Here is a 13,652-nt window from a genome sequence, read left to right on the forward strand (position 1 = left end):
ATCGTGATAAAGGATAATTTTTAAATTTTTTTTTCTTATTTTCTTGTTTTACAGATTAATTCCTTTTTTTTTGCTTTCGTCAAGCTATTTTCGCTGATTACTTTTGATTTTTAATTGTTAACTTTTTTAACACTAACTAGGGAAAAACAAAAAATTAATGCCTATTTCAATTCAAAGTAAAGTTTAATAAGGTTGATTAACATTTCTTATTTATTTATTTTCTTTTAAGTTGTATATATCCATCTCTTAAATCACTTCTTTTTTTATTATTTTAATCGTTCAATTTTTTTATTTATTTTATATTATCGCCATGATAACTCATGTAAATTCTTTCTTGAATAAGCAAATAAAAATTACAAAAACTAACATAACCCATTAAAATCCTTTAGGTGAATGCTATCTCCTAAAAATGGAGCAATAATTTACATGACAAAAAATAAATAAATACTGGAAGTTAATAATAAAATGAAGTACAAAATATGTTAATGATCAATCGTCTTTTTTCTTTATCGTTTTCTTCTTTAATTCGTTTTCTACTTATATTATTCTATTATTGATATCTTCTATTTTAATGCCTACTAGCTACCAATTCTGCTCTAAACCTCCCAGCTCCTTTATTTGATTTAAATTATTTGTAAATAAATAAAAAAATAAATGAAATTAGTTTATCTATCTTCTGTTATTTTTTTGTTTTTCCCCACCTTCTCTCTTACAAGATTATAGGCAAGATTTCATTTAATTATTGTCATTAAAATTTGATTAATTAATAATTTTAAAATTCAAACAAAATGAATCGGATAAAGTCTTTTTCTATTGAGCCAAATATTAAATTCATAAAATATGGGTTAAAAATATAAATTCATAAAATTTTTATGTAAAATTCTGTCAAAAGTAATAAGAAAATAAACAATATAGAGTGGCTTAAAGGCTCTTAGTAGTTTGGTTGATAATTTTATGTGAAATTAGAGGAAAATTATCGAATACAATCCAAAATTTTAATTAATAATACTTTATCCTTTAATTAGTTAAAATCCCTTTTAAAAGATATGGGGTTGAATTGCAGATTATAAAATTTCTGAAATATTTTGCTAGAAAGACAATAATTTTATTACCTTCTTTTTTTTAAGCTAGATCTATTATTCTATATTTTCAAAGTTTATGTCATCTCCTTCTTGTCTTTTGTTGTCTTCTTCTTCGTCCTATCTTATGGGAAACCATGAAATGTCATGATTTTAACGTCTTTGGTTCACAAAAGATTCAAAACCAGATAAATCTGTTTCCTTCTTAGAGTCTAAGTATTGCATGAAATTGATATAATTCCACTTCGAATGCTCCAACTCTATATGGTCTCTGAAGCTCTAACCTTTTTTATTTTTTCTTTTCTCTAACTCAGAAACGCTTTACCCACATATAAAGCAAACTGTATTTATGTCCTCTTGTCTTGCTTAAGTCTCCTCTCTCAACTAGGCAAACTAATCAATGATTGTACCTAAAAATTCAAAATAGTAATTAATAATAAAAGAAAATTCTAGGAAGATGAAAATATTATAGAGTTTATCTATTTAAGCATACGTCCTCAGCTTTTGTTAATTATAAAAAGAGAAGATAACAAGAATAACTAGAGAACATGACCCATCAAATTAAATTTCCCACCCCTTAATATTATTATTTTTTTAAATCAGCCCAGCAAAACAATTGGGAATATATAAGATGAAGAGAGGGAAAGATTTTTTTGCAAATTGATAGTACATTCATTTTTCCTTTCAAATGAGGAAAATCTTAAAATTAAAAAGATACCTTGAAATTTATTGACCTTTTTCAATTAAAATCTAAAAAAGAGCAAAATAAAGTTCTCCAAAAAATTGATTTTCAAATAAAAATGAAATAATTATTGTAAAAAAAGGAAAAATAAGACTTATTTTTTTAACAAATTCAAAAATGTTTTACTTTATTTCATTTTATTTTCATGTTCTATAGCAAAATATAATTTTTTTAATGAAAATATGATCAATTAAACTCATTATTTTATGAATCAATCAGTAATATTTTTAAAATGACAAAATTCTAATTGAATTGTTACCTGAAAGAATTTGAGTCACTAAAATATTTATAAAGAAGACATAAGCAAAATCAGCTATTATTCTTAAAGTAAATCCCCAATTATCAGTATAATCTGGAAAAATTACTCCCAAGAATCCACCCTCTGCAACAAAAGTTTGGACTAAAATAAACGTAAAGCACTTCCATATAGATACACAATAAGGATCAAAATCTTGATAGAAATTATAGTAGTACAATAATGAGAAAAAGTAAGTAGACAAACAAAGTAAGGCTACAGTCAATAATATCTGCTTCCTTGGCTTGTAAATAGCTTGAAGAATATTTTTAAGTTCTGGATATCTTATACAAATAATTTAAAAAAATTGAAATATTTTATTGATTTTTGAAAGAAAAACTTACCTTGTAAATATATATAATAGTACCATCAAGGCGCAGGGTATAGGATTTATAATAGAAAGTATAGTAATCGTTAGTTGCAAGCACTAGTAAGAGAAAAAAGGGATAATCTAAGGATAACTGGAGTAAAGTCGATACTTTAACTCATAGTTGAGCTAAAAATATAGCTTATATTAAAAGTAAAATAGAAAGTTGTACCAAATACGTAAGATTTTCCCTTATATTTATTCATTTTCTTCATCTAATTTATCTTATTTATACTTAATTTCTCTTTGTTTTTGCTTTACTATTTTCTAGTTGTTAAATACATACTCACTGAATAAGAATTAATGGTTCTTATACCAATAAATAAAGAAAGCTAAAGCTTAAAAGATCACAGCAAAGATTGAGAAAATGTAAAAAACTATTATAAAGTCAGATTATTTAAATTAGACAAAAATCTTCACATAAGGTTCTTCATCAAATTAATATGAGTTTTATAAAAAACTGCCAATGTTTTAACCGTTCATAGTATGGTTTTCTTCAAGTACTAAAATGATACACAAATTAGAGATAATAGTCTAATAAAACAAAAAAAATATTAAAATAATTGAATTTAAATTAAAAATTTACAAAAATAAAAGACCAAAAGTTGAATGTCTCAAGTAAATCAACGTTTAGCTGTTCTTCATTTTTTTAGTTTTAAATTTCATCATCTTCATCATCATTTTTTTGATTTTTTTGTTTGTTTTTTAAGATGGTGTTTAAAAATTTAATCAGAAACTAGTTTTTAGGAATTATCATTAGCAATAAATTATTAAATTGGTATTCATATTTCATCTCTGAAATCAAGAGCTGAGATTTTTGTTACAAGTCTAATACTTTTGCCTTTGTACTTTACCTCTAAGCATCTAGTTCAAAACGTTTTACTAAAGCTTGGTTCAAACTATTAGCAATTGGAGGCTTTGGAAAATATACTTTAGAGAGTTAACCCTAATAGTTGATTTCCAATTCTATCAAATATTTTTGGAAGAATACTTAATCTGGACGCTTTTATAAATAAAAAAATAAATATATTTTATGATAGTAATAAAAGCAACTAAATAAATACAAAAAAAAATAAATAAATAATCGTTTATTTAAAACAAAAAATAAAAATAGTACTTTATTTAATTCGGTGTTTTCTTAATATAGATCAATATAATCTTGTTAAGGCTATTCGATTTCATATTTTTCTTAATTTCCTTAATTTGAATGTGCATTATCATGATGATTTATTTAAGGCTAATTTGAGTTAGGTTATTTATTCTTTAAAATTCCGTTATTTACTTATTCTTAATTATCATTATTTTCTACTTTAAGTGCATAATAACTTTGAGACTCATCTTCATCTTCATCATCAATTAAATCTTCATAATCTTAGTCTTCTAAATCCTCATCCTCATCATCTTCATCATTGGCATCCTATTTTTATTTAATTTATGTTTAAACATTCTAAAGGAAATCCATGTTAATATTATTTATTTACTTTCTTTTATCCTTCATTTTCTTCTTTATCATAGTTGGATTCGTCAGTCAAGTTATTATAATAATTTTTTAATATTAAACACTTAAATCCTATTTCTATTACTTTATCACAGTATTATCTCTATTTTACAAATATAAAATTTTAAGTAAGCTTAGATTGAAAGCATATTTTTGAATCTTACTAAATTAACATCTTTCTTATTGGTTTTATCACTCTGATTTTCATTCTCATTTTGTTTTACAATATCCTCAATTTCTACATCACCCCTTCCAAATAGTTCTTCAGTGTAAGGAATTTCTTTTTATTTTGCTATTTTGAATTTATTGAAAGTGCTTAGCATATTGAGATTTAACAACTTCATGTTAATACCCTTTTCAATTTTTTTAACAATTTTTTTAACCTTATTACCTATTTATTTTACATAAAAAAAAATAAATTAAATTTTGCTTTTTAAAAATAAAAATGTCAAACCTTCTAAAATACTTTCTATAGTTATTAGTGATTTATATTTTGCTTTTTGTATCATCCAATCTTCTTACTTATTGGCTTCACTAAATTTTTTCTAAATTAAATTTTTAAAATATTCTGATTTAACTTCCTGCTTAAGATAGTTGATTATCTTTAACTAAGTTTATTCCTTTAACTCGTTTTCATCATAAATATACTTTAAGCTCTATCTCTTATTATTATTTAACTGATTTAAAGAGCTATGTCTTTAACTATTCCTGATATCAGTACTTCTACGTCCTCTTCCCATTTTCTCTTTTTCCAAACCTAAATCTAATATGCCAGCAATAATTTCTATAATAGGAGACTCTGCAAGTTCAAGCTAATTTTACTTGCAAGGACCTTGAACAAACTCTGTCAAAGTTTCAAAAGCTTAGCACAAAACTTCAATGTTTTATTAATTTATATTAATCTACTTAAAATTATCTTTATTCGAGACCCTAATTTAGCTATCAATAACCTATATAACATCTTATATTAAATTATAATTATTGCGAGATTTCGTTTGATGTCTAATATAATTTTGTAAATTTGAATTATGATTTTCACAAACTAATTGCAGCAACTTTAATATTTCTAATATCCCAACGAACTATTTTTATAAATAAATAAATAATTAATTATCTAAAATATTTTAGATTTTTTTGTTTACTTTATCTTTTGAACGATAAACAAGATCAATATGGTCTAACTCATACTCTACTTAATCAAAAATGGTTGTTTTTTATGAATTTTTGTTTTAAATTTTTAATATTAAAAATTGATGTATAATTTCAAAAAATTTTTCGGAATTTTCTTCTTTTATAAAAAATGAGTAAAGCTGCTCTTAAACTATCAGATTTCCTCCATCTAACAATTAAATAAATAGCATGATGACAGAATTAAATATTTTTCTGCAGAGATGATTTTAAAAGTAGTCTACTTTGTTAGAGTCAGAGCACAGAGTTTCAAGAAGAATATAAGGAAGATTGAATTTTGCTAATAGGTTTTAATGTTTTTTCCTTGTAAAATCATTAGCATTTTTTCTACTCCTTGTATCTTATTTCTAATCTCCTATATCTTATATACCTAGAGTATCTTATTATATTTTTAAATTTTTAATGGTGTCTTCATCATCTTCATTAAAATTAATCTTATTCTTATTTTCTATATCTACTTCTTCATCCTCTTAGGAGTATAAGATAAAGTCATGCAAAAATCTATTTAGAAAATTATTTTTAAAAAAAAGGGATAAACGTTTATCATTCGTAAAATATAAATAATTGATAAAATTACCTCAAAATTTCAATTAAAATATTATGATCTTCTTTATTGTGTCCTTTCACAAATTCCTAGAAGCATTAAGGGATATATTGAATAATTTTTTATAGCAAAAATTCTAATGATAGAAAGTCAATATTTTCTGTGATATTTTAAATTGATTAGATACAGTAAATCAATTTTTTTCTTTCTTACACAATGTTATCTTTAATTTTTGGGTTGATTAAGATGTTAAGAAGGCACTTTCTTACAAATTGGTCATTATTATTTTTCTATTTTTATAATTTGATAATTTATTAAAATTAATTTAAAATTTAAAAGAATATTTACTGAAGATAATATATTTTATAGAGGTAAGTTGATGATATTTTCCACACTAGGATAATTAATTTGATTTTGATAGTTGAGAATAAGCCTTTCTTTAGGCTTAACCGCAAAAAATATTTGTTGAATTTCAATGTCTTCGTAACTCTTACCCAAATCTTTTTAATAACTCTTAATATATCTATTAAAATCTCCAGCAACTTCTTCGTCTATAACAACTTCTTTTTATATATCAACAGCAACTTTATCATTATTTTTGCAACTGTTGTAGCTTTACATAAGAAGAATGGCAACACTTTCTAAAAACCAATCTTTGAATTAAGTATATGGCTTGAATTATTCAAAGTCCTCCTTTTATATTCCTCCATAGCTAGATTACTCTACTGCTTGCTTGTATTCTTCAATTTACTTAAATAAAAAAGAAATCACTGGCCACACTTCATTGAACAAATGGTTTAAGTACTCTGATAGTTTAACCAATTTTTTTTCTTTGGCTTCATTTAAATAAGGATACTACTACACCAAAAGATTGACTAATTGATTGTAATCCTTTTATTTTTCCTCTTGCATTTTATCTACTTCGCCTTTATCTATAATATTTTCTCCTAAAATATTATCTATATCGAAATTGGATATATTGCTATTCTTTTCTCTTTTTTTAAACTTAAAAACAATTTAAAATCTATTATCATTGGTAATTAATTATTTTACATTGATGACTTTTTATTTAGATTCTTGGATGTTAAAATATCTGTAAAGAGCTTCAGAAACTTTAAAAAGCTCTATGTAAATGAACTAATTCATATTCTCCATTCTCTTAATCATATCTTAAATTTCTTTAAGACCTTCTTAGTTGCAATAAAAAATGTTAAATAGCTTGAAGCAATACCTCTTAATTTAAGTATAGCAATAAAACTATTTTTAATGTTTAAAAATATAAATTAATTTTACACTAAATAAAATATTGTTAATTTACTTATGGTAAATCCTGACTACAAAATATATCTCCTTTTTTAGTCATTTCCCTAAGAAGGTATTTTGCTGGTAATAAATTTTTGAGTTTTTACACAAAATATTTAGCACCTTGATCTGAATTTTCTAGCAATAGCAATATCAATTCTAAGACTTTAGAATGATAAACATAAGGTATGTTATTATTACCATATTATTCCACTGATAATTTGTCAAAACAAAATTAATATTCATCCTTTTATTTCATATCTTTGTAAAGTCTATTCTAATCTTAATTATTTCTAGATTAGTTTTTATTTACTACCTTTTCCATGAATAAGAAATCCTACAAATTAGCCAAATCTTATAAAGCTATAATAATTTTGTGTATATTTTGCTAAACAGGTACTTACTTAAAAATGCATATTTAGTAAAAAAAATCAACATATTTTGGTAAGTGTCCTTAACTTATTTTTTATTCCCTTTCCTCATATTGGTTTTAAGAATCCTCAAAGTGCATTATTTTCTTTAAAACAGCATTAATTGTTACATCATTAACTTCTGTAATTGCTTTGTAATTGTCTTTATAAATTTCTATGATTAAATCTGTTTGACCCAATTCTAAGTAATTAAGCATTTCCATGAAAAAATCTATCTGGTTGTAAAGCAATTTTTTATTCAGCTTATTTCCACCAATGCAAAAATATTTTAAAAATGTAAAACACTCTATGTAGATGACCTGCTATTCAACAGTGTTATCATATTCTTTAAAGGATTTGAAAATTTTGAGAGAATCTTTAATTAAAGTTATGACAGAATTATGAGCATCCAAATTTCTTATCATAAATTATCTGCTCATAATTATATTTTCAGGCTTTTTCTCTTTTTCTTCATAAATAAGATTCCCTTTTTTTGATATTTATTTAATTCTTATTTTAAAACAAAAATAATTTTAAGAAATTACCTTATTAATTTGTTATTAATTTTGGACAAAAAAACATATAATTTAAATCTTTTAACTTGCTAGACACATCTTTCATAGTTTCCTAGTTTTATTTTTTAGTAACTTCAATAAACCAAGTTTCACTTTTTTCACATTAAATGTTGAAATTTTTTATGCGTTCCTCTAAATCTTTTGCTATTTTTTCTTCATTTTTGTCAACTCTATCAATAATAATCTAACACTACTTTACTGATCTGATTAAATTTCTGCACTGAGAAAAGTTAAAAAACAAAATTTTTAAAATAGAGCAATTTAATTTGTAGTCTGAGGAGTTCAAAAAAGTGTTGAGGAGCTATTTCAAGTAATAAAAATAATAAGAAATAAATGTCTATCATACAATAAAAATTACCATCCAAATAAATTTCTATGAGCTTTTGACATCTTTTTGATATTCATTTTTTTCTAATTAAATATAATGAAATGGCTTTATTTTAAAAATTAATTGAAATTATTTTAATTACTATTATCATCATCTTTTTCTAAGAAGAAATCTAAGCTATGTATGGAAGGTTATTCCTCTTTTGATAGAACATATTCTTTCTATTCAGATCCAATTACCTTTCCAACTGCATCTTTTAGATTATTTGTTATACCACTAACAAGTCCTGAAGCGAATTTCGAGGTAACACCTAATAAATCGAAATCTTCTTTCTCCTTAAGTTAAAATGGCTCATCAGGTAAATTATTAGATGGCATCAAAATATCAATTTCATTTTCTAATTTTTCTTTAATTTTTCTCTCATCTGAATTTTCCATACTTAATAAAAATGATTAAGATTAAACAAATAGTAAATTGAAAATTTAAATAAGATTAATTACTCAGGCAGAATTTTAATTATAAAATCGATTATGCTTTTTAGATAATTCTCTCTTCTTAGATCAATATATTGTTTAAAAATCTGCATGATTGTCATTTTTGTCTAAATGTTGTATTTAATTTCTTCTTTAACTTTAGCATCTTTAGATTTCTCTTCATCAATTAACCTCTAATATAATTTTAAAATTAAGAGTCTTAGTTAAAATTAGTTTAGTTTAAATATAAATAAAAAATTATAGAAATTAATTTTTAGATTTCCTAATTTTTTAATTATTTAGAATGAAAGATATTTATTTTTAAAATTAAATTTAAATTACAATAAATTCATTTAAATTTTTAATTTAGGTGTAAAAGAGTAGCTAATCATCTTAAATTTTAGGTATTTTCTTGACTATTTTTTTAACTTTTTCAGATTTCTCAACTTAGACATTTTCTTAAATTGAATATTCACTGAGAACTTTACTTCTTCTCTCATGATTTTAGGAAGACTCTACATTATCATCTTAATTAATTTTATTTAGCTTTTTAAGACTAAATTAGCTTCTAAACAACCATATCAACGCTTCAAATATTTCTCTTTAATCCTCTTTATCTTTTATACTTTCAAAACTGTAAAGTTTTTATATTAAGCGAACGACTTTTACAATCAAATTTGCTCTTCTATTTTATTTTCCATTTAAATTTTTCAAAAAATCTTTAACATTACTAATTAGCCATTTTTCATCATCTTTGAGTTAATCAACTGACATTTTTTCTTAAGATTGCTAACTGATGCTTCTTTATAATGAGCTTTGACGTTTTTATTAGAAAGAATTACTAAAAGATATATCTATGTTATACTAATTTTCATTTTGCTAATTTATATTCAAAAGTGGTTCTGGAGAATTATTTGCACTTTAAACCTAATCAAAGCTCTATCCTCCATTTTCTAAGTTTAATTTATTGATTACTTCTTTTTCAAGTGATTACTAATTAGAAAAACCAATATTATCTTGCTATGCTAAATGGCTACGTTCTTTAAAATTATCGTAGCTCCTGTGTTGGAAATTATAAATATGATAAGTGTGAATTAGCTTAGGTACTTTTCTTTCAATATAAGGTTATTTATCTAGATACGTGCAGTAAATAATTGAATATAAGGATGAAGAAAAGTCATCTAAAACATCATTATCTCCTTAACCGTTTTTAATTTTATTCTCGAACATTTATATATAGTGTTTTAGAGCTATTTATAGAATAAATCTAAATAAATAAATGAAGTAAAAGGATTGATAAAAAATTAAAATAATAAGCATTTATTTAAATAAATAAATAAATAAATACCATTGAAGCTTATAATTTCTTTAATTTTGTTGATACACTCATAATTTCTTCCATAACAAAGATTGGCATATAATTTCAATTATATTTATAAAAATTTTCTGTATTTTTTGTTATTGTCTTTTTCAATTAGGTATTCTTCAAATTCTTAGTCACGTCCATTTATTTTGAAAGTAAGTTAATTATGAATTGTTGATCTAATTGGGTATAATTCTTATCTATTTTTTATGAATTAAATGTATATTGTTTATTTGCATTTGGTTTTTAAAACATTACTTATATGACTCAGAACCTTGCATCTAATCAAAAGTTCCTTTGATGATAATTTTAGCAACTTCTGTCTAGTTGTAAGTTAGGCCAATAGAATTATACTTGATAATACTATTGAAGTAGTGCAAAATTTCTTATTTTTCCAGCCACATTTTATCATACTTTTGCTAATCTAAGCTTTATTGAGCTTCTTTGAATCTTCTTAAAAAGTGCTAAGATAAAGTAAAGCTTTGTTCCCTGGTATAAGGAGATAAGTCCATAGCAGAATTATTGCTTTAATTTTAGTAAAACTGATTTTTTGAGCTTGAAATTAAGTCATCTATTATTCTGTTAAATTCTACATATTATTTTTATCCTTCCTACTCATCTCCTAAAAAGCATCTACTTTTCACTAATGGTTAATCAACTGATTGAAGCAGCTTTATATTATCAGCCAGAATATATCTGATACACTTTTCTGCTTCAACATTTAAACCAATATGCTCAACCATTAAGGGGAAGTATTTAGCACACTCTAATTAATTATCTGGGTTATTGAAAGATGCTTTGATCAAAAACTAATAAATAAGTATAAGAGTTTCTTATACTTCTTCTATATTATTTTCTACCTAATCAATTTTATTTTCCACTTATTCATTTTTATTTTCCACCTATTCAATTTTATTTTTTGTTAAAATCTTGTTTTTAACATAAAACGTTTTATCAATTTCTTTAATAATTCGAGCACAGTCAGTAATTAAATCATACTATTTTAATAATTTTTAACGCTTCCCATTAACTAAACCTATTTCTAATGAAAGGACGTCTAACTACATATCTTACATCCTTTCGTTTTCATCGTAACAAAATTCATGCAGCATCTTTAAACACAAATTTAAGTTTTTTATTTTTTGTCTAAATTTATCAAATTACTTATCAGAAGTATTAGATTTCTGATGAATAATAAAAGACTTTAAATTTTTTAGATCTTTTGTTCTTTTTCTAATTACAGGTATGCACGATAGCATAAAAGTAGTTTCCCATATCTCCTAATGTTGAGATTTGTAAAGCTTGAATACCTCTCTTTTTTCAACTGATGGCTTCATTTTCTTTTTTACATTAGTTTTTTTAATTCTATAAACAAAAATTATTAATTTACTATGGTAAAATATTTCTATCTCAACAGTTACTCAAAACCTGAGTCATCACCTTATTCTATTTCTTTTTTAATGTACTCTGTAAAATATTGCTAAGTCTTAAAATGTTTTATTCTAAAAAAATCTTCATATTTAAGCGGACTAATGTTATTTCCCTCTGTTTAAACCTATTGATTACTTACCTTTTCAAAAGTAAACAGAGTATCCTCATCAGTGTATTAAAAAGAAACTGTACCACTTTCACTTTGGCTTTAGTCAATCAAAAAAATATCTCTACCACTTTGCTCGTAAACAGAAGGCTAAATAACATGAGAAACCTGCAAGAAAAAAATAATTTTAAATTTATATTTATACTCAAGAAAAAAATAATTTAAAATATTTCTTTATTATAATTATCAAATTACAAGATATATCAAAAACTGCGGATAAAGCTCCTCCTTTTTATCAAGATAATCAATATTTTTAGTTCTTTCTAAGAACTCTCTCTTCAATTCTTGAGATTTAATTTATTCTTTTGATTTAACCATTAAATACATGTTAGTTTTTATGTTTTTTAATCTGAATAAATCTCCTTCATAAATAAAACCTCCAGTATTCATTTCCTTGCCTTCAATTTTCCATAAAGCTTTTTTTTAAAAAAAATAAGATAAATTTATTTTTACTTTTATATTCATGATAAGCATATTTATTTATTTTACACAAAGAAGAATTGTAATCAAAGTTGTTGGATTCCTAAAAAAAGAGTATGGCATTGTTATGCCTATCTCTTTGTACTTTTAAATCATCTTTTAACTTTTAAATATGTATAAGCTATGTTTTTTCTGCTATGATTTTTGGTTATCTCTAAGGCTCTGATTATTTTGTTGTTACTAAGCATTGTAAGAATGTACTATTTTCATAGCTATTTATGCAAAAAATATCTCCAAAGAATATCTAATTAGTATTCTACTCGAGTTCACTAAAATACTTTAACCTAAATTTATAAAATGTTAGTTTATATTAAAAAGTATGATGGTTATATTTACTTAAAATAGCATTTTTTATCATAACCAACATAGAACTAATATTTTTGATCATCGCCTTATTAATCGTTATAAACACTGCTTATTTCAGAGTATGATTGATTATTTAAAGATTTTGTAAAATCTTGGCTCTAGTTCATATCTACTTGCGATTTTAATATCATAGGTTTATTAAAAGATACTTTATCTTTTTTTTTAACATAATATACAAATGCTTCCCTGTCTGGACAACAACAAAAGTGTATTAAATCTTCAAACTTTACAACTTTGGAAGAATCAGACTAATGCTTGAAGGCAGCTCCTACTTTAAAAAGTGTTTTTTCGTTTGAAATCTCAGACAATCGAAGAGTATAATTATTTTATAGTTCTCCACCTTAGCTGTCTTGGTTTATAGATAAAAATTTTCTTGACCTAAAAATAAAAAAAATAATTTTCATATATTTAGTTTATATACTACTGCATTTGTAATGTCTTATATTTACTTAAAGTGAAGCAGTTGAAACTCTTCTCCATACGATATAGCTTTTCCTTTATTTTTTTAGAATATCATATCATTTGTTTCCAATTCTCTGACGAGTAAATCGAAATTTTTTTAATTAATTTAGGAATAGTCATCTTAAATATTTTATTTGTTCATAGAAGTCAACATTTTTGTTTCATATTTTGGTGTAATTAAAAACAAACATCCATAAAAGTCAGTCTTTTTGATAAAAAAATTCATCAAATATGATAAAATATAAATCAAATATATATGTATTTCTACTTCTCCGTATGTGAATGATTCTGCTCTAATATTATTTTTGATAAAACCATCAGAATATAAAAACATTCCTTAATTCTCTGGAATAATTATAGAGACTAATGCACCATAATGTAATAATTTTTTATTCGATCTCATATTTTATATTTATAAACTATTTAACACAATAAATAAGAAGCCCGATAAATTTATTAGAGTAGTTTTTAAAATGTTTATAAGCGATTTTCTACTTGATTTTATATCTTAGATTTTCACAAATTGAGATATCCGCAAAAATTTTAAACAAATAAATCAAAATTCAAATTATTATTTTAAATT

At 23.6% G+C, this 13,652-nt stretch overlaps 1 protein-coding gene across 1 annotated transcript; it reads right to left on the reverse strand. All coding sequences in view use genetic code 6, as the record gives it.

The window, feature by feature from the left end:
• Positions 1 to 489: 489 nt before the first annotated feature.
• On the reverse strand, positions 490 to 13,472 carry TTHERM_01205340 (IP3 receptor calcium ion channel protein; the record flags this gene model as incomplete). Its single annotated transcript, XM_001029961.2, has 27 exons — positions 490 to 612; positions 1,113 to 1,489; positions 2,081 to 2,400; positions 2,461 to 3,017; positions 3,070 to 3,486; positions 3,601 to 3,900; positions 3,965 to 4,084; positions 4,146 to 4,372; positions 4,436 to 5,063; positions 5,124 to 5,670; positions 5,747 to 6,003; positions 6,062 to 6,718; positions 6,767 to 6,970; positions 7,032 to 7,912; positions 7,971 to 8,301; positions 8,359 to 8,411; positions 8,471 to 8,766; positions 8,829 to 8,995; positions 9,144 to 10,051; positions 10,150 to 10,364; positions 10,423 to 11,504; positions 11,555 to 11,869; positions 11,957 to 12,177; positions 12,251 to 12,525; positions 12,578 to 12,985; positions 13,057 to 13,274; positions 13,338 to 13,472. 27 exons carry the CDS (start codon positions 13,470 to 13,472, stop codon positions 490 to 492), a joined length of 10,239 nt encoding a protein of 3,412 aa, XP_001029961.2.
• Between the last annotated feature and the right edge of the window lie 180 nt (positions 13,473 to 13,652).

Source organism: Tetrahymena thermophila, assembly GCF_000189635.1.
Source record: "Tetrahymena thermophila SB210 genomic scaffold scf_8254415, whole genome shotgun sequence".
Taxonomy (NCBI): Eukaryota; Ciliophora; class Oligohymenophorea; order Hymenostomatida; family Tetrahymenidae; genus Tetrahymena; species Tetrahymena thermophila.